Source organism: Balaenoptera musculus, chromosome 5 (genome assembly GCF_009873245.2).
Source record: "Balaenoptera musculus isolate JJ_BM4_2016_0621 chromosome 5, mBalMus1.pri.v3, whole genome shotgun sequence".
NCBI lineage: Eukaryota > Metazoa > Chordata > Mammalia > Artiodactyla > Balaenopteridae > Balaenoptera > Balaenoptera musculus.
Genome location: NC_045789.1, coordinates 65180475 through 65202724, shown reverse-complemented (window position 1 = coordinate 65202724; position 22250 = coordinate 65180475). Strand labels below are relative to the sequence as shown.

General features: G+C 36.3%; 1 protein-coding gene across 12 annotated transcripts in view; it reads right to left on the bottom strand.

The window, feature by feature from the left end:
* CLOCK (clock circadian regulator) overlaps nucleotides 1-22250 on the bottom strand; it is a 128627-nt gene that overhangs the window by 15318 nt on the left and 91059 nt on the right. For all 12 annotated transcript variants that reach the window (XM_036853605.1, XM_036853598.1, XM_036853595.1 and 9 more), the window contains 9 exons: nucleotides 20159-20279; nucleotides 16469-16582; nucleotides 16215-16333; nucleotides 14363-14445; nucleotides 14044-14150; nucleotides 12032-12179; nucleotides 11387-11462; nucleotides 2069-2210; nucleotides 136-236 (listed from right to left, as the gene is read on the bottom strand). In XM_036853605.1, the coding sequence (XP_036709500.1) occupies nucleotides 136-236; nucleotides 2069-2210; nucleotides 11387-11462; nucleotides 12032-12179; nucleotides 14044-14150; nucleotides 14363-14445; nucleotides 16215-16333; nucleotides 16469-16582; nucleotides 20159-20279 (1011 nt within the window). The remainder of the gene's footprint in view (nucleotides 1-135; nucleotides 237-2068; nucleotides 2211-11386; nucleotides 11463-12031; nucleotides 12180-14043; nucleotides 14151-14362; nucleotides 14446-16214; nucleotides 16334-16468; nucleotides 16583-20158; nucleotides 20280-22250) is intronic.

The following is a 22250-nucleotide window of genomic DNA, read 5'->3' as shown; positions in this document are numbered from 1 at the left end:
AAGTGTTATGTATCAACAACTATTTTGAATTTCATAGAAAGGGATAATGAATAAATGAATTTCTGAAGATTTAGATGATTTTTTTTTCCCCTTTAATAAATCTTTATTCAGAAGAATACTACCTGAAGAGTTTACCTGACTACTAAATGATGACCTCCTTTGTGCCATCTTTTCATGAGCTGGTAAATGCTGTCTGGGAGGAGTGCTAGTATCCGTTGGGATCTTTGTAGGTGTAGCTAAGGTTGGTCAACAAAAACAGAATAGCATTAGTACTTTATAAAATATAATTTTCAAAGATCAATCTCAAAATGCATTTCAGTGAATAAAAGTGGTTTTTGAGTTATTTTTCTAAATTATTCAATAAAAGTGAAGTCTATGACAACAAGATGATTCATTTTAATCACTTCTTTTTTAAGGACAAAGAAAATATCTGAAATAGGAAAACTTCAAATATAAAAATGGTTACTACTCCTATAACTCAATAGTAAAAAAAACCCAATAACTCAATTAAAAAACGGCCTAAGGACTTGCACAGATATTTATCCAAAAAAGACACAGAGATGGCCAGCCGATATATAAAATAATATTCAATGTCACTAATCATCAGGGAAATGCAGATCAAAACCACAATGAGATATCACCTCTACCTGTCAGGATGGCTATTATCAAAAATATCACACTGTAAATCAACTATACTTCAATTCAAAAAATATACAATTAAACTATACTTTAATTGTATACTTTAACTATACAATTAAAAAAAAAAACAAACAGCTTATAAACTGTTCAAAAAACAAATCTGAAGACAAGTGGTTGTAAGAACGTGGAGAAACTGGAACCCTTGCACACCGTTGGTGGGGATGGGAAATGTTGCAGACACCGTAGAAACAGTATGGATGCTTCTCAAAAAAATTAAAATTAGAACTACCATATATGATCTAAAAATCCCACTTCTGGGTATTTATCCAAAAGAATTGAGATCAGCATCTCGAAGAGATATTAGCATTCCAACGTTCACTGCAGCACTATTCATAATAGCCAAGGTACGGAAACAATCTAAATGTCTGTTGACAGGTGAATGGATTAACAAAATGTGGTGTATACATACAGTGAAATACTACTATTCAACCTGGAAAAGGAAAGACATTCTGCAATTTGTGACTTGGATGAAGCTTGAGGCCATTATGCTAAGTGAAATAAGCCAGTGACAGAAAAAGACAAGTACCGCATGACTCCATTGTATGAGGTATCTGAAATAGTCAGATTCATTGAATCAAAGAGCACAATGGTGACTGCCAATGGCCAGGAGGCAGGGAATGGGGAATTATTAATTAATGGGCATAAAGTTTCAGATAAGCACAATGAATAAGCTCTAGAGATCTGCAGTACAACGTCATACCTATAGTCAACAATAATGTACTGTACACTTAAAAATTTAAGAGGGTAGATCTCATTTTAAGTGTTCTTACCACAGTAAAATAATTTGTTTTTTAAAAGAAAGAAATAGCTATAATAGGGAAAAATTTTTTTTCTAAGATCTCAGAAATTTCTATATTTAACCTCTTTTGATGTTCTACCCACAATGTTGAGTAGTTCAGACAACCTCCTTTTTCATCATATATAGTTTTAATACTCTGAGAAACAAAGGTGCTAGACTCTTTTTAAAAAATTAAAAAGGATATTAATTTAATGACAATTATGTAAGTCTTCATAAAGACAAGATACACACAAAACACTTTCAAAAAGCAAACTCAAAGAACACTACTTACTGGCTCTACCAATAAAAAAGGAATTACTGTAATAGTTTTGCTTTCTTTTAGAGGAACGATTAAAGATAACTTAACAAGACCAATATTACTACCTACATATTTTATAGGCTACTTTATAAACTTAACTCTGCTAAACGTGAGCAATGTGCCTCTTGCTCACTGAAAAGGTTAGTGTATTTCAGAAATGTAAACACTTACAATTTGAAAGTGGCAGTGATGAAAAATGCTGATAGCGGCAACATAAACAATTTAGAAGGACTCTCTTTAAAGGAAGTCTGCTTTCAAGCTAGGGTACTCACAGGAAGGGTCTGAGACTGCAGTGTGAGATGATTTTCTTGAACTCCGGGAGGAAGCAGAAGGAGTTGGGCTGTGATCAAACCTTTCCAATGCTTCCTTGAGGCTGACTGTATTTATACGATTATCAGACCCAGAGTCTTGGCTCTAAGGAGACAAGAGTAAAATAAATGTTTTCTTGTGGTTCAGTTCAGAGTTCCCAAATTAGCAATACTGCTTACTAATTCCTCCTCCCCAAAATCAGTTTTTACCCCATAACAAGGGAAGTGTACCTGTGTAATATTAGGTAAAGAAATGAAAAAAAAAATTTAATAGCCAGAAAGTTTTGGTTTCATTCTCTATTTAAAGAAACAACAGATGCAAAGGAATGAAGTTGGACTCTTACCTTATACCATATATAAAAGTTAACTCAAAGCGGATCAAAGATCTAAACATTAAGAACGAAAACTATAAAACTTTTAGGAAAAAAAAGGGAAAAAGCTTTATAACATTCGATTGGGCAATGATTTCTTGGATATGACACTAAAAGCACAGGCAACAGAAGTGTATCAAAGGACACTATAAACAAAGTGGAAAAGCACCACGGAATGGGAGAAAACATTTGTAAGTCATTTATTTGATAAGGAATTAATACCCAGAATATATAAAGAGCTCCTACCACTCAACAGCAAAAAACAAACAAACAAAAAACCAAAAAACAACAACAAAAACAAAACCCAAAAAAACCTGCCACAAAAAATTCAGTTAAAAAATGGGCAAAAGTCTTGCAGAGACATTTCTCCAAAGAAGATATATAAGCAGCAAACACATGAAAAGATGCTTAATATCACTAATCATTAGGGAAATGCAAATCAAAACCAAGAAATACCACTTCAATCAAGACGGCTATTATAAAAAAAAAACCAGAAAATAACCAGTGTTGGTGAGGATATGAAGAAATTGGAACCCTTGTGCAGTGCTGACAAGAATGTATAAAATAAAACAGTACAGCTACTATGGAAAACAGTATAACAGCTTCTGAAAAAATTAAATATAGAATTACCATATGATCCAGAAATTTCATTTCTGGGTATATCCTCAAAAGAATTGAAAGCAGGTACTCAAACACATATTTGTACAGCCATGTTCATAGCAGCATTAATCACAATAGCCAAAAGACGGATGCAACTCAAGTGTCCATTGATGGATGAATGGATAAACATAATGTGGTATATACATACAATGGAATATTACTCAGCCTTTAAAAGGAAATGCTGACCCATGCTACAGTATGGACGAACCTTGAGGACATTATGCCAAGTGAAATAAGCCGGTCACATACAGACAAATACTGTATGAGTCCACTTACATGAGGTACCTATAGGAATCAAATTCACAGAGTCAGAAGTAGATTGGTGGCTGCCAGGGGCTGGAGGGAGGAGGGAATGGGGAGTTACTGTTTAATGGATATGGAGTTTCAGTTTGGAAAGATGAAAAAGTTTTGGTGATGGATGGTGGCGATGCTTGCACAACAGTGTGAATGTACTTAATACCACTCAACTATATACTTAAAATAGGTTAAGATGTTAAATTTTGTTACATATATTTCACCACATCAGAAAAAAAAAAAAGTGAAAAAAAACAACCCCAACAGAATTAAGATGACACTTAAGTTTACAGACAAGGCACTAAAAGCATCTTTGGAACTCCACATTTGCCTGCTCAAAATCTTCTCCTTCACATCAACTCTGACCTTTCTCCAGAATTCAATATCCATATTGGTGATTCATCCAATATCCTGTCCTGTCCTCTCAGCTTTCTAGGAACTCCTCGTCTCCAAGAAACTTCTTCCTCTACTCTACCGCATTCAATCTCTACTCCTTGTCATTACCAGATACTCTAGCACCTCTAAAAGCACAAATTAAAATCTGACTTTAAACCATCCCTGTCCTACCTAGCCTTCCAGCTCACTTGTTCCTTTGGAGACAATTACAGTCAACCTAAAATGATCGCCAACCTAAAAAAGATACTCAACACTAAGCAGAAACATTAAGTTTTCTAGTGGGCTCATCTTCCTACTCTTCACAATTACTCCATATCTTTCCCATTGTTCTTAAACTTTCTCCCTCTCTCAACTGATAGCTTTGTCTTATATAGATGAGAAAACTTGCCACCACCAAATATGTAACTCTACCTATTAACATACCAGGTATATGAATACAACCATCTTCTCTTTCCTCCTCATTATAATGGAGGAAAGTAGGTCCTTGTTGAATACCTATTTTATACATAGTAGTCTGCATATGTTAATCTCAGCATCCTAATTTATCCCTCCCGCCCACCTTTCCCCTTTGGTAACCACAAGTCCGTTCTCTAAGTCTGTGAGTCTGCTTCTGTTTTGTAAATAAGTTCATTTGTATCATTTTTTAGATTCCACATATGAGGGATATCATATGATATTTGTCTTTCTCTGTCTGACTTACTTCATTCAGTATGATAATCTCTAGGTCCATCCATGTTGCTGTAAATGACATTATTTCGTTCTTTTTTATGGCTAATATTCCATTATGTATATGTACCACATCTTCTTTATCCATTCCTCTGTTGATGGACATTTAGGTTGGTTCCATGTCCTGGCTATTGTAAATAGTACTGCAATGAACATTGTGGTGCATGTATCTTTTCGAATTATGGTTTTCTCCATATATATGCCCAGGAGTGGGATTGGTGGATTATATGGTAATTCTATTTTTAGTTTTTTAAGGAACCTCCATACTGTTCTCCATAGTGGCTGTACCAGTTTACATTCCCACCAAAAGTGTAGGAAGGTGCCCTTTTCTCCACACTCACTCCAGCATTTATCATTTGTAGACTTTTTGATGATGGTCATTCTGACCCGTGTGAGGTGATACGTCATTGTAGTTTTGATTTGCATTTCTCTAATAAGTAGCGATGTTGAGCATCTTCTCATGTGCCTATTAGCCATTTGCATGTCTTCTTTGGAGAAATGTCTATTTAGATCTTCTGCCCATTTTTTTGGATGAGCTGTTTGTTTGTTTTTTAGTATTGAGCTGCATGAGCTATTTGTATATTTTGGAGATTAATCCCTTGTTGGTTGCATCATTTGCAAATATTTTCTCCCATTCTGTGGGTTGCCTTTTCATTTTGTTTATGGTTTTGTTTGCTGTGCAAAAGCTTTTACGTTTAATTAGGTCCCATTTGTTTATTTTTATTTTCATTACTCTAGAAGGTGGATCCAAAAAGATATTGTTGTGATTGATGTCAAAGAGTGTTCTGCCTATGTTTTCCTCTAAGAGTCTTATGGTATCCGGTCTTACATTTAGGTCTTTAATTCATTTTGAGTTTATTTGTGTGTATGTTGTTAGAGAATGTTCTAATTTCATTCTTTTACATGTGGCTGCCCAGTTTTCCCAGCACCACTTATTGAAGAAACTGTCTTTTCTCCATTGTATATTCTTGCCTTCTTTATCATAGATTAATTGACCATAGGTGTGTGGGTTTATTTCTGGGCTTTCTATCCTGTTCCACTGATCTGTAAGTCTGTTTTTGTGCTAGTACCTTACTGTTTTGATGACTGTAGTTTTATAGTATAGTCTGAAGCCAGGAAGACTGATTCTTCCAGCTCCATTTTTCATCTCAAGATTGCTTTGGGGGCTTCTCTGGTGGCTCAGTGGTTAAGAATCTGCCTGCCAATGCAGGGGACATGGGTTCGAGCCCTGGTCCGGGAAGAGCCCACATGCCGTGGAGCTACTAAGCCCATGCGCCACAACTACTGAGCCCGCACGCCACAACTACTGAAGCCTGAGCGCCTAGAGACCATGCTCCGCAACAAAAGAAGCCACCACAATGAGAAGCCTGCACACAGCAACGAAGAGTAGCCCCGGCTCACCGCAACTAGAGAAAGCCCGTGCACAGCAACAAAGACCCGATGCAGCCATAAATTAATTAATTAATTAATTAATTTTAAAAAAAGATTGCTTTGGCTATTTGGGGTTTTTTGTGTTTCCATACAAATTTTAAGATTTTTTGTTCTAGATCTGCAAAAAATGTCATTGGTAATTTGATAGGGATTGCATTGCAATCTGTAGATTGCCTTGGGTAGTACAGTCATTTTGACAATATCGATTCTTCCAATCCAAGAACATGGTATATCTTCCCATCCATTGGTGTCATCTTCAATTTCTTTCTTCAGCATCTTATAGTTTTCAGAGTACAGGTCTTTTGCCTCCTTAGGTAGGTCTATTTCTAGGTATTTTATTCTTTTTGATGCGATGGTAAATGGAATCGTTTCATTAATTTATCTTTCTGGTCTTTTGTTGTTAGTGTATAGAAATGCAACAGATTTCCGTGTATTAATTTTGTATCCTGCAACTTTACCGAATTCATTGATGAGCTCTAGTAGTTTTCTGGAAGCATCTTTAGGATTTGCTATGTATAGTATCATGTCATTTGCAAACAGCGACAGTTTTACTTCTTCTTTTCCAATTTGGATTCCTTTTATTTCTTTTTCTTCTCTGACTGCCGTGGCTAGGACTTCCAAAACTATGTTGAATAAAAGTGGTGAGAGTGGACATCCTTGTCTTGTTCCTGATCTTAGAGGAAATGCTTTCAGCTTTTCTCCTGCTGAGTATGATGTTAGATGTTGCCCTCACTGATTCTTAATTCCTAGGTTATCAACATTCACATATTCGACACCATGACTTCTCTATTCCTTGATGAAGACCTTGACATCCACTTGTCCTCAGTCACTTATTCTTATAGTTAAACCCTAGACCTTGTCATAATCAATAAAAATAAACATTCCATAACCTCAGTTTCAAACATCCTACTCTCTAACCACCTTTCCCCCTGTTTCTTCCTCATTCCCTTTAGTATCCCAACTCCAATAATCCTTCAGTGGAACCTAAAATACATCGATTCTACCACATTTTCATAATCACTCTGTCTTCTCTTCCCTCTTTAACCAGCTTAAAATCATGGTTAATCATCACAAACACACCCTTGAGTGTATCATCAACTCCCTTGCCCCTATCTCCCTTCACCATACTCCCTTAGGAAAATCCCAGTGCTGGTGAAACCCAATTTTTAACCTATTCCACATCTGTTCCTGCACAGCTAAACATGGCTGAAGAAACACACATGGTAACCGTTGTTCTCTCTTTAAATAAATGACCAAGACCCTCAATGAGCCCTTAATCCTGCCTGCCAAACAGACTAAAATTCCCTTGTCCATTCACTTTCTCACTCTCCTAGAAAACCATTCAACACCTTTCCCTCTTTTCAAACCCCAAACTCCACTTCCTATTTCACTGTAGAGAAATGCCACAGCTCCACTACTATATCAACCTTCTTACCAGCATACATACTCACATATTCTACCCTTCTTCATGTTACTGTAATTCAGGGACCAGCACACTTTTCTGTACAGGTCAGAGAGTCAATATTTTAGGCTTTGTGGGCCACATAGTCTCTGTCACAACGATTCAACTGTTGTAGTACAAAAGCAGCCATATGCAATATACAAGTACGTGTGGCTGTGAAATCTGATATTATCTTTGTGTGTCACAAAACATTTTTTTTTTCAATCACTTAAAAACATGTAAAAAACATATTTGTAGCTTGTGGGTGTTACAAACCAAGGCAGAAGGCCAGATCAAGCCGAAAGGCCATAGTTTCCTAACCCCTTCTGTAGCTGAAATCATCTGCTCCTCTATCTAGCTAAGCCTAATCCATTCACTTGTCCACTAGATCCCATCTTCTTTCACCTACTCAAGAACACTGCTCTAGCATTTCTACCACTCTCTCTCCTATCACCAATTTTTCTCTCTCCTTCAGACCATTCTCGTCCGTATACAAATATGCTATTATTTCTCCCACCTTAAAAAGCAAAAGCTTCTTCTTAGCCCAGTTCTTCCTATTATTGCCAGATCTCTCTCCTCTTTGTAGTAAAACCCTTCCTTACTCACCATCTCTAATTCCCCTTGTCTCAGAAAATTCTCTTCTAAACCCACTCTAATCAAGCTTTCCCTCATATTACTATTCCACCTGGTCTGTTCTTACTGATCAATGAATACATGTTACTGAACTGAATGCTCAATTCTCAGTACTCATCTAATTTAACTTATTTCAGCAGAACCTGACAAAGCTGACTGTTCATTCCTCACTGACACGCTCGGTTTCTTTTCTTGGCTTTTAGGACAACTTAGTTTCCTGGTTTTATTCCTACCTCAGTGGATATTTCTCCTTGGTCTCCTGTGATTGGTTCTTCCTTGACCCCTTCACGTCTTAATGTTGGAATGCCCCAGTGCTTAGTGCCTGGTCATCTTCCCTCTACACTCATTCCCTTGGTGATCACATTTAGATTCCTGACTAAAACCATCCACACATGGACGTTTCTGAAAAATATATCTCAAGTGGACCTCTTCCCTAAACTCAGGAGCATCATGGTGGTAACATTAATGTGGGGAGAAAGTAGACATAGTTGGAGTATATTTTGGAAGTAGGGCTAGCTGAATTTCCTAGGACTGGACATGGGCATGAGGGGAAAAAAAGAAGTAAAGAGAACAATCTCCATATGTATTACTTTGGTTTCTATGATAGTCCTTATTTCAAGGAACCCTAGATTTAAGCACTTCCCTCAGAAAATTTCTGTCACTAAAAACATGCTGGATCTTCCTCCCCTAAGCAGACAGAGCCTCTTTGGAAAAATTCTTTCATGTGGGACCCATGAGAGCAGCAGCCATATTCTCAGCAGCCAGAGCGATGTCCAGTACTTCCTGGCACAGGGAAGGCACTCTTCTTTTTTAACTGAAGTATGGTTGATGCACAATATTGTTAGTTTCAGGCGTACAACATAGCGATTCAACATTTAAATATGAATCTCATGGTAAGTCTGGTGCCCATCTGTCCCCATACAAAGTTATTACAGTTTTATTAACCATATTCCTACATGACTTACTTATTTTACAACCGGAAGTCTGTACCTCTTAATCCCATTCACCCAGCCCACACCACACCCCGCCTCACTCTGGAAACCACCAGTTTGTTCTCTGTATCTATGGGTCTGTTTTGTTTGTTCATTTGTTTTGTTTTTTAAATTCTACATATAAGTGAGATCAGTTGTCTTTCTCTGACTTATTTCACTTAGCATAATGCCCTCAAGATCCATCCATATTGCTGCAAATAGCAAGATTTCATTTTTTACAGCTGCAAAGTATTCCACTGTATATATGTACCACATCTTTACTTAGGTTGCTTCTGTATCTTGGTTATTGTAAATAATCCTGCCATGAACATGGGTGCATAAATCTTTTCGACTGTTTTTGTTTTCTCCAGGTGAATACTCAGAAGTGAAACTGATAGGTCGTCCTATTTTTAATTTTTTGAGGAACCTCCATACTGTTTTCCACAGTGGCTACACCAACTTACAATCCCACCAACAGCACATGAGGGCTCTCTTTTCTCCACATCCTCGCCAACACTTTTTGTTTGTTGTCTTTTTGATAACAGCCATTTTGACAGGTAGGAGGTGATACCTTACTGTGGTTTTGATTTGCATTTCCCTGATGATTAGATGATTAGAAAGGTGTTGAGCATCTTTTCATGTGTCTGGTGGGAAAACGTCTATTCAGGTTGTCTGCCCATTTTTTAATCGGACTTCTTTTTTGTTACTGAGTCCTATGAGTTCTCTATATATTTCGGATATTAACCCCTTATTGGATTATCACCTCAAATATCTTCTCCCATTCAGTAGATTTCCTTTTCGTTTCATTGATGGTTTTCTTCACTGTGCATGGAAGGTACTTAATAAGGTTTGTTGAATGACTGAATGACATCCTCCCATTCTGTCCCCTGGCATGCTGCCTATTTTAACTCATTTTTTTATATACATTTTTGACCTTTTCATTCCACTTATTTTTCTACAGGTCAAAAATACTTGTTGTAGGCAACTTCTGATATGGCTCATAATGATTCCTACCTTCAGGTATTCATAACCTTGTATAATCCCTCCCCTTTACTGTAGGCTGGATCTAGTGACTTACTTCTTTTTTTTTTTTTTTTTTTTTTTTCAGGAAATGCCTTTTTTATTTGTTTATTTATTTATTTATTTTATTTATGGCTGTGTTGGGTCTTCGTTTCTCTGCGAGGGCTTTCTCTAGTTGTGGCAAGCGGGGGCCACTCTTCATCGCGGTGCGCGGACCTCTCACTATCGCGGCCTCTCCCTTTGCGGAGCACAGGCTCCAGACGCGCAGGCTCAGTAATTGTGGCTCACGGGCCCAGTTGCCCCGCGGCACGCGGGATCCTCCCAGACCAGGACTCGAACCCGTGTCCCCTGCATTGGCAGGCGGACTCTCAACCACTGCGCCACCAGGGAAGCCCCCTAGTGACTTACTTCTAATGAACAGAACAGACAAAAGTGATGGGATATCACTTCTGTGATTAGGTTACAAAAGACTGACTCTAATCTTGCTGGATTTTTCTCCCCCTAGATCTTCTTGCATACTTGTTCAGATAGAAAGGGTCACCTGGAAAGGAACTGAGGGTTGCCTCTGGCCATCAGCCAGCAAGGCACCAAGGCCCTCGGTCTAACTGCCCATTAGGAACCCAATCCTTCCAACAACCACTAAGTGAGTCTGGAAACAGATTCTGCCTAGGTTGAACCCTGAGATGACTGTGGCCCCCAGTGACGCCTTGATTACAGACTTGTGAGAGACCCTGTGCTGAAACGTTGTGCCTCATGACCAATTCTGAAGCAGAGGGCCCAACTAAACTGTGTCTGGATTCTTGACTCACAGAAACTATCAGATAATATATGTGTGTTATTTTACATCATTAAGTTCTGTTACACAGCAGTAGGTAGCTAATATACTACACTCCTACCTGATACAATGAAAAGAGAAACCAGAGTTCAAAATCTGACTGTAACTTGCCAGCCATGAGTCTTTAAGCTCAGTTTTAATATTTTCAAAGTGGGGATATCACCTACTCAGATAAGGATGTCTGAGAAATAAATGACATTTTGTAATTTATATAAAAACCAAGCCAGAGCCTAGCACATTGTAACAAATGTTAGTTTAAATCTGAGATCATACATGTCTCTCATACAATTATCACTAAATAGCAGCCCTTCAGATCTTTTTTAGAAGCACACAAGGTTGTAAGATATTAAATTTAATATAAAAATAAATAGTAAAGTATAGTTATAACCCTGTCACAAGTAAGGAAATGAAATATTTGAAAAACAATTTTCCTGTAAATTATTGAGTCTTGTCTTTCACTGGGAAGAAATGAAAATAATTTTTAAAAACTGTAGGATAACATACTTTGTCAGCAGCTGTCTCCGGAAGAGACTCTTCAATGCCAAGTTCTCGTCGTCTTTCAGCCCTAACTTCTGCATAACTACAAATGGTAAAAAATAGAATTTCACTGTTTGATCATTCATTTAAAATACTGCAGAGGTGCACCCATTCAGTGTTTGTTATGTGTCTTACTTGTTCATCACAAATTCCAGACTCTTTTTCTATGCACCACAAAAACCTAAAACATATATACATGCAGTGTATATCTTAATTCAAATTCCATTTTTCTACATATCTCAAAAGTTTTATGTGCTACTGTAAATGATCCATAACCACACAGAACTTAAATTAAGAGGAATTAAATAAAGGAAGAGTATGCTTTATCTACTCCAGTTCTCCTTTTACATGACTGACTGTGGTATATAAAAGACAGTTACAACATCTGCTCTAAACCATAAAATTTATGTCAAGAATTATATATCTCTATATATCTGTACTGTATTTCTTTCTATATAATGCCTATAAGTAAATGTAATAATAAATTGAAATATATATCCAAAATGGTGAAAAAATCACTTTGTATTTCATTAATAAGTTATACATAAAATTACATTCCAGAATCATTATGGATGTTTCTATATTCAGAAATTCTGTAAAAAGAATTATTACCTTACTACGGTGTGAGTACAAACAATGAACTCTGGCCTTGAATTCCACTGATGATAAGTGATATAATAATGAGTTTGAAGCCAAATCCACTGTTGTCCTTTGGTCAGGAACCTATAGTAACATGATTTGCCTTTCCCGTATTGCATTACTAAGAAGAAAAGAAATATGTTTTGATTCATATTATTAGATTTTTAGCCAAAGGTATCACCCACATTTATATCTCTCTATATAATTCTTCTTCTGGCTTTTCAATAACATATAGTACATCAATTATAAGAAAATGCTATTCTGTAGAGATAGCAATTAGCATATCTTCCACAGTGCCCAATTTACAGCTGATCTTAGATACTTTTCACATACAACAAATTTCCAAATACTCAAGAATAAATTATTCACATACTGACTTTCTCCTGCTAAGACATACTGAGGGCAACAGCAATAAGTAATCACACCTGAGCTCCACCCACCCTCCCGGCCCCCACAAGTACAGCACCTTTGAGGCATTTAATTCTAAACCTTAACTAACCAAAATCAGAAAAACTTAATCATTTAAAGTAACTGACAATACAGTATTTCCCAAAACATTCTCTGTAGATTGTAAGTTCGGAAGCCTTTTAATGATATTAAGCAAAAAATGGGTTTTGTGGTTAAATTAACTTGTGAAAATTTGTTAAATAGGTCTTCTCAAAGCCTTGAGTATGCTAATATATGTCAAGATTCTGGTGGTGGGAAGATGGGGATTGATTATAAGCTGTTACCTAGTCTTCCTTGACCATAAAATTCATTTTTAATAGACTGGCATTCATGCAACAAACCTTAGGAAATGCTGGACAGGAATCGCTTGCTCTATTAATGAGGAAACCAAGTTCTACATACTTGAAACTGCTTGTCCAAAATTACCCACCTAGCTAATAGAGGTGTCGGATATTTTTAATACATCATGGAGCTTAGTGCCCATTATCACTTGAAGTGAGGAATGTTTCTTTTGTGAAGTGACTTTACTCTGAAAATCTTCCATATAGCTGATGATATTATATAACATGCTTTATTTTCATAGAGAGAGGTTTATGAGACCAGCCTAAGAAATTATGAAAGTATCTTAAATATCTAATTTAGAGGACACTCAAAAGGGAAGTATTTGGAGAGGAGGATCAGAGAAGCAAATAAAACCTATTAAAAACAAACTTCTGAAACAAGGAATGAATAGCACGTGGTAAAGGGGTAGGGCTAGACTCTAATCCTGTCTCTGCCACCAATGAGTTATGGGCTTGTAAGTAAATTAGTTAGCCTTTCTGCGTCTCAGTTTACTTGTGGAGATAATAATAGTACCTACTTTCTACAACTGTGATGATGAATAATAGAGAATAATGTACGTAAATTGTTTAGAACAGGGCAAAAAATGCGATGATAATGTTCCTTCTGCTAATATAACAATGGCAGGTAACATTAATGAAGCACTCACTATGAGTTTTCTTTTTTTTTTTTTTTTTTAACATCTTTATCGGAGTATAATTGCTTTACAATGGTGTGTTAGTTTCTGCTTTATAACAAAGTGAAACAGTTATACATATACATATGTTCCTGTATCTCTTCCCTCTTTCACTATGAGTTTTCTAAAAGAGATTCTATAAATGTGTCCCTACCTCCTGGGCCTGGATATCAAAATTTATGAAATAGTGTTCTAATATTTTGACACACTATTACAATTTTGAAACGAATCTACTTCTCTTACTCTAGATGTAGAGCTTATACACTTCAAAACAAGGTTTATTAGATGCCATATTATAAAACTGTACTTACTACTATAGACTGAAATATGTAAAATAGGAAGAAGTTTAATTTAGACTTGATCTAGGATTCCTATTGGAATTAGTTATATATACAAAGAAAAAATTTCCAATATATTTCAAAAATAGAAAAATGGTTCTAAGTTGGTATTTCACCACCTTCTATTAATATGACAGTTACTTACAGATTAAAAATTATCACCAGAAATATTAAAATCTACTTACAGTGCTCGTGACATTTTGCCAAATTTTCTAGGTCATCCACATGATAGTAATCATAGCCTGATGTTCCCAGAACTTCAAATGGCAAATATCCTATTATGGGTGGTGCCCTAAATTACATATAAAACAACCAATATTATGAATTTTTCCATAACAAAAAATACTCAACTAGAAATCAATTTTGGGAGGAACCTCTATTTTTTAAATAATGGATAATGAGTTTGAGCGTCCTGATGAGAAAAAGTTTGTCCTTGAAATCCATTAATTTCAAGAATTATAATATGATTATTATCTTTTTATAGAATTGAAAAATGGGAGTTACCTGTGATCTAGAAATAGAAACTTCCATTCTAAACTATGTCTAGATGTAAACTCTTCATTAGGTTCTTCAACAGTGCACATTTCCTACAAATAAATTAATAATTAAAATTTAGAAATACTTTTCTGTGTCCTTAGCACAGTCCCAAACATTGTTAGCTGTAAAAGTCATTCTTAGCTAACTTTTCCCTAAACATTTTTTTAAATACATTTTTATTTTCTAGTAGCAAGGAATATGGCAATAAATAGGCACAGGCTTCTGGGGGAGTACTTCTCACTCGACACATTTCTCTACTCACTCACATGCCTATAAACCCTAATTCTGAATTCAGATCTCTCTCCTGAATTAGAGCTCTGTATTTCTGTCTGGATGTTCCTGCACATCACAAACTCAACGTGTCCTAAAATAAACTAACTGCTTTACTCCTCATACCCAGTTACACAATGTTCCATCTCATTAACAGAGGCATACCTGTGTTACGCCATTAAGTCTAGAAATCTGATAGTCACAATACACTCATTTTCACCATTCACCATCTAAATGGCCACTACTAAATCCTTTCAATTTCACCTTCTCAGTTTTTAAGAAATCTGTTCGAGCCCATCCATCTTCAGGGTCGTAGTTTAGACTCTAGACCCTTGCCATCATTGGCTCACACTATTGCCAAAGTGTCTCCCCAAACAAGTCTCCCTGTCCTTCAACTCATCTTCTATTCTGGCCACAATTACCTTATAAATACTCAAATATGATTGTATAACTTCCCTGCTTAAAAACCTTAATGGTTGCTCATTCCATCAGGATAAAATCTACACTCTTCAGCAAGGAGAAACAAACAACAAAGAAAGAAGCACATATCATTGCCGGCATCTGCTTACTTTTCTAACATCATCTCTCACCATCCGTATCCGCTCCTCCACACACAGTAACCCTAGACTCTAGTCATACTCAACAATGTATTCCAACCTGCCTCTGTGTCCTTGAATAACCTTCTGTAGCACAGTGCAGTGATTAAGAGTTTGGGCTTTGAGAGAAAAAGAATTAGAATCAATCTCAGTTCTACTGCTTAATAGCTGTGACCTTGGACAAGTAACTTAACTTTCCCTAAGGCCACAGTTTCCTTATATATAAAATGGTGATCATACCAGCATTTTTAAGAATTAAATGAGATAACGCATGTAAAGTATACAGCATGTGGTAAGCACTCAATAAACATTTTAGCCACTGCTATTAAGATCAAAACAAGCAGAGCGAGACTGGTTCAAGATCCTCTAACTGCTAATTCAGTACTTTGTCCTATAATATGGTGTTTCCCTAAATTTAAAATCTTAGCCTGGCTTATTTCCAGCCACTTTCCAGTGATTGAAGTCTTTGATTTTCCCACTTCCCTACTAATCATCTGCTTCCTGGGCCCAGGATATAAAAATAAATTATTTATCTGAATTTCAAAACTGAAAAGGTACATGAAAGGCAGTAAAAAGCCACTTGTGTATTTCAAAAGAAAATTTCAAAACCAATCTTTTAAATCTACCTAGATTTTTGGCTTTTCCCCTTTAATGTAGTTGTGAACCATACAAAAAAAGCATCTTAAAATTTTGCACAAAAGCAGGACAATGGTGATACATAACCACCGGTTAACTACAAAGGGTATACATTTAAAAATTAGTTATATAATTTAATGAGTGCCTTGGTAACTCATTATTTGCTTCAAAAATATCATGATCCTGTATATTTAATGTCTCATGGCCACTACCACTTCAATGCGTACAGGAAGTATCTGGAAACAACAAAAAAATTACACAGGCAATTCTCATAATATAAAGTGAAACCCCTTTGCGAAATAAAATTAGAAACATACCTTGATGAACTGAGGTGTAGCTAATCTGACAGTAGCTACAAAACAAACTCTATCTTCATAAGAAGGCCTGTGTGTGCGTTGTATTGTTCCTTCAAAACCATTGTGTGCTGAAGTGGATACTAAAACAATAAGGAAATAAGTATCAACAGTTACTCCAGTAAAATCTAGTTTTTACTGATATTCAAACATCTGTCCTTAAGAGCTTAAAAGAATACCAAGTGAAATTACATTGCAAAAGAAGCATTTTAACTTACCACTGTTTAAAGATTTGAAATTTCCTATAAATTTCACATATTCATAAGTAGATGGCTCCTTTGGGTCTATTGTTCCTCGAAGCATATGACAACAAAATTCTAACTGATTTTTTGCTGAAATAAGAGAAAAAATATGACATATTTGTGATTTATCATAATGAATGATATATCACACAAAGTAAGATTGTAACAGTTGTATAAGTCTACAATCATTATTTCCTCCAACAGAGGTCCTCAATGACATTTTGTTTAGTCCATAAAAGCAGAGTTTCTTTAGATGATCTCACCTTGTCCTTAATAAAGAAAACAGATCTTCTGATACAAGCCACTCCATGTTCCTCCATTTTTATTTGTCCTTCCTTCTCATTCTTCACTCTAATTTCAAAGAAAGGTTTTGCTTCCTATTCCAAAGCTAATACTTCTATCTCTACCTTGAACAGTCTTTCCTCTCTTCCTTCTCTAGGACCAGGGCCACACCACGGTATTTATTCCTTTAACATCCACACATGTTCTTTTTTGGGTCCTTACTTTCTACTTTTAAATTTGTTCAGGTCTTTCCATCTCAAAGATATAAAGAGTTTTTCATGCTACTCTTTTTAGTAACACAGATCTCCTTCCTTTTCATTATGTGCTCTAGTTTCCATACGTTCACCTCCCTTAACTTTATGCATTGTGGCTTTTGCCCTCACACCTCTATAGAAACTGCTCTTCTAAAAATCACCCACGTCTGTATTAAGCTCAATGGTCTTTCCTCATTGTTTCTACCTCTTCTTAAAATTCACATATTTTCATTCCCATAGTATGAAACTTACCTTCCTACCTTACTGACTATTTCTACCTCTTCTGCTAATCAGTCTTCAAACTATGGGCATCCCAAAAGTTCTTTTGATTGTAATGTATTATCCTTTACAAACGTACCAGCATTGACAAACTTATTTACTCCTAAATCTCTCTCCCCAACTCTAACATTTTATATAAGACCAAGTCTCATATCACTATTTGATTTCAGAACATCTCTACCTGATTGTCCCATCAGTAAATGAAACTCAAAATATTTGAAAGTGAATTTATCCCCCTTTCTTCCTAAGCCAGCTGTCCTTCCCCTTCGTCCTATGTATGTATGCTTATCTCCTTAGTTAGAAATCATATCAATTTGGTCTCTTCTCGTCCTATCACCAGTTCCCAAACTAATCTGTCACAGGATGTGCTGTTCATTTCACCAAGGAAGCTCTCATGAGTCATTTTTTCCAAATGAGCATCCAGTACCACCAACTTGGTACAGATGTAAATTACCCTGCATCTAGGTAACTGCAAAAATGGATTCTCCATGCCTCCACACTCTTCCCACTCAGATTCACCCTTGCCTGTTACTCTAAGACTAACATCACTTTCATTATTATTATTTCAGCACTCAAGGAGTAATAACACCTCTCTTCACTCACAGCATCAAACACATACTCTTCTGTTATTATCATGAATGGGTTTATCATCAAACTCAACAGGTTCAAACTCTAACTACACTCTTCTTAAAACCTTCCCCACTGATGATCCCTAGCTGTTTGGACACCTGTGCCTAACATCAAGTCCTACTGAGTTTATGCACTCAACAATCGAATGCATGCTTTCCTCTCCATCCTTACTTCTACTGCTATCCTTTTAATCTCCACTCTTGTTATTTTTCAAAATTTTCCACCTGAGAGACTTCCTTTTCAGACCACAAAACCACCCAAATCCCCTTGCACTGGCTTCTCACTACGTTAAAAAATAAAAACCAAACTGTTTAGGATGAAACATTAGGCCCTGTTTCCTTCTCTAGACACAGATCACATCACCTGTACTACCTCACCTTCATTATGACCCAAATGGCATATTTACAGAATCCTGAATTTTCCAAGCAATTTACCCTCTGTTCTACATCTCGTTTACTCCTTTGACATGAAACATCCTTTTCATATACAAAAAAAGAAATAACTTTTTTTGTATATCAGTTCTTTAAGCAGGAGGTCTGCAAGTCATTTAATTAAGGCTTTTCTCTATTAAAAAGTATTTTTGGGGACTTCCCTGGTGGCACAGTGGTTAAGAATCCGCCTGCCAATGCAGGGGACATGGGTTCAAGCCCTGGTCCGGGAAGATCCCACATGTCTCGGAGCAACTAAGCCCGTGCACCACAACTACTGAGCCTCTGCTCTAGTGTCCGCAAGCCACAACTACTGAGCTCACGTGCCACAACTACTGAGCCCATGCACCTAGAGCCCGTGTTCCGCAACAAGAGAAGCCACCACGATGAGAAGCCCGCACACCGCAATGAAGGGTAGCCCCCCGCTCACCACAACTAGAGGAAGCCCGTGAGCAGCAACGAAGACCCAACGCAGCCAAAAATAAATAAACAAATTAATTAATTAATTTAAAAAAAAAAAGAGTATTCTTGCCTGATACAGAAGCCTAAGGTCTGTATTTCTGCCAAAGGCTTTCGTCCAGTTCTCCAGACAATGTTGCCCTTGTGAAGGTCTCTAAAGCAGACTCCTCTTCTGTCCACCTCTCGCCATGGCCCAGGGTTCCATCTTTCTAATTTTTCTCTCCTTATTCTATATATTTACCTCAAGCAACGTCATTCAATCCATGGCTTCAAATACCGTTTACAGGCCTATAACTGGCCTCTACATCATTATATCCAACCCAAATCTTTCTCCTAGGTGAAAGACTAGTCCTTTGGTCAATGTCATAGGAACTTGATTTTAAAACAATTACAAATAGGCTTCAAATGGATTCGCCTGGTCTCCAGTTTTTCTTCTTCTCAACTCCTTCTGACAGGCTATCTTATCAAAGATGTATGTTCACACATATTTACACGTGTGTGTGTGTGTGTCTGTGTGTGTATGTGTATCTCAATTCTTGAACGGTTAGTGTTCTACAGAATTTGAAGATTCAAAATATAAAGAACCTTTAAAATGATTAATGTCAGTATTACCGGAAAAGTCAAAACTTAAAAATCATGGAAAAAGTAGAAGACATCTAATCACTAATGGCCAAATGTAGTGCTGTAATGATTTCAGATTTTACACAGGATAATTTATGCAAGAAAATGAGGTATTCTGGTCAAATTAATTTGTCCAGTGAATCTAGAAGAAAAGTCAGATTATACCATGGTATTTTATACTTATTAAAGGCAGGGACTATTTTTCCCTATTCTTGGCACTTTTATGATATAGCGCACAAATGTCTGGCACACTAGACATAGCCAATAAATTACTGTTTAATTCTGTTTAATTAATAAAGCAAACAATGTCCTTTATTAAATAATTTTTTTAAATATAGAAGTCTTGCCCCATAGTTTGTGTTCAATTGGTTAGTGATGGTGAAAATGAGAATGTTTCATTTTCTCTCATTAAACACAGTAAGATTTTATATAAAAATTAAGAATATACTGCAAGTTCCTTTTTTATGTAAACTACAGTTTTATGGCATATTATAGCAAAAAGATGAGATTTCAATGTATTCTGGAAGAGTTCAGACTTCTAATATGGTCATAATTCCATCATATGTTAATATTTAAAAAGGATCTAATAGGGCATTTGGAACGATGCCATGTGTTAATTTGGTTAAACATACCTGGGTTTGTCACAAAATTACAAAAGTAAAGGATAACGCAACCAAGTCTGTTTAACTTTTTGCTTAAGAACTACTACTTACATTTTAAATATTCAGGGGTTAATGAATCACTTTCCAGCAGATGCGTAGAGAGTATTTTATAAACTTCTGAATGTTCCCCCTCTGGGATAAAATTAAATATACTTTGATCCACAAGATCTGACTGAAAAAGAAATTTTTAAAAATTAAGTAATTATAGTGATTCAAGAGACATTTATTTTAAAAGTACATAATCACTCTTAAAACATCAGATGAGCATATGGCTAATGTTTAATTATCTGTAAAAACTGACAAATGTCACGTTACAGAGCACAACTCAAAAAACAAGACTGAGAAGGTGAAAGAGGTTAACATGACCTCATTGCCTCTGAGACTAGTGTCATCAGATTCATGATCAATATGACCTTTGAAAGTCTGATAAGTTATTTGCTAAGGTGAGTTTCAAATTTGAACATGTAAAATATAACAGGACTAAGAAAGTTGATTAGAAGAATCTTAGGCTACCAGATGTAGCCTTACCATACATCCCAAACTCTTGGTACGTTACGGTGGTGTACATTACAATAAAGGACAACAGGAGTGGCCACAGGCTACATGAAGAGGAGACTTGACTTTGGTGTCATTTCAGTTGTCCAATGTGTCCTTTCTTTTTTATTTCATCTTTTCCAGCCATCTATCCTGTATCCCACTGTCAAAAAGCCATGCTTTAAGATAATCATCCTCTTCCCCAAAAAAAAGGCAAGTTATGTGTTGAGCATTATAATCCTTGCTGAAATACGGCTTTAATCAACAGTAATTTGACAAGCATCAGGTGGCCTACAATGCGCCATGGCTGTGGAATCAAAAGTGAATAGGACAGTGCCCGTCTGTAAGAACCATCGACAACAAAACTTTAGTGACTTCACATTTCCTGCCAAATCCCATGCAGTCTACCCTGCTTCTCTACATTTTCAAACTGCCCTGTGGAATCCTGGGGTTACTGAAGTGGTATCTCAAAGACTATGGAGGTAGGCATGGAGGGCAAGGGAAGTGAAAAGGAGTTGTGAAAGCGGGCTAAGGGTTCCACTAAGAAATTTCACTTTTGTTTGTATTTCAAACACTGTAAAGATTGTTAAAAACAAAACAAAAAAAACTTCAAACAGTAACAAAAAACAGCCACTGGGGATGGTAAGAGGTGGGAAAAGGGGTGTTTACCACTCTTGTACAAGCCATACATTTACACTCTTCCTTCTGTATCTTCTCTAGCCTTCAAGGTCCACCTCATGAAGTGGAGTATCTTTCCCCTCTCTCACCACATGTTTGTACACTTCCATCTTGCAAAGACCAGTTCAAATTATTTCCTTCAAAAATATGTCCCTTAACTGCATAATCCACAGTAAAAATAATAAAGTTCCTTTAGTAATTACTACTCATATCCTTCATTTCCCATCAAAAATATTTAATTATATTTTAATCTCTATGTCCTACCGCTCTGTGGGTGAATTAAAGGGCCCTATTTCTTACACCTTTATCTCCTATCCTTCAAATCAAGACACAATAACACTGAGCTTTGCACATAACGGTTATTAGTGCAGTAAATTATTTTGAATTAAGGAGTTACTTGATAAGCCTTAAGGGGTAACCACACCAAAAATATATCTGCATTTTAACAAGGAATTTTTCTGAATGTCTGAAAAGTCTCTAGAACAGAAGGAATAAACAAAAAATTAAGGCATGAACAACAAAAAAGGCCAAAAAATTGCCTTCTATTCATAAAATAAAGTATTAAAATATAGGCATTGACATTAGTGTAAAAAATAGTCTCGATAGAAAAATAAGATACCTATTTGTAGAACTAAAACTCATTTTGGAGATGATTACAGTTTCCTACAATTATTTACTTTTACTGACATTTCTTCCACTATTTCAGTAAATTATGATCTGACCTTTGTTACCCTTGCTTTTTTATCTATAAATCTATAGGCTGTCTCATATGCATAGAGAAAATAATATGACTATCTAGTATACAGAGTGGTATAATCACAAGCACTACTTCACCATTCTGCTTCCCCAGACACTTGATAAACTGAAGTATCGGACTTAGCAGGCAACTAACTGATGTGTGATTTTCCATTAACCATTACACTTCCAATCT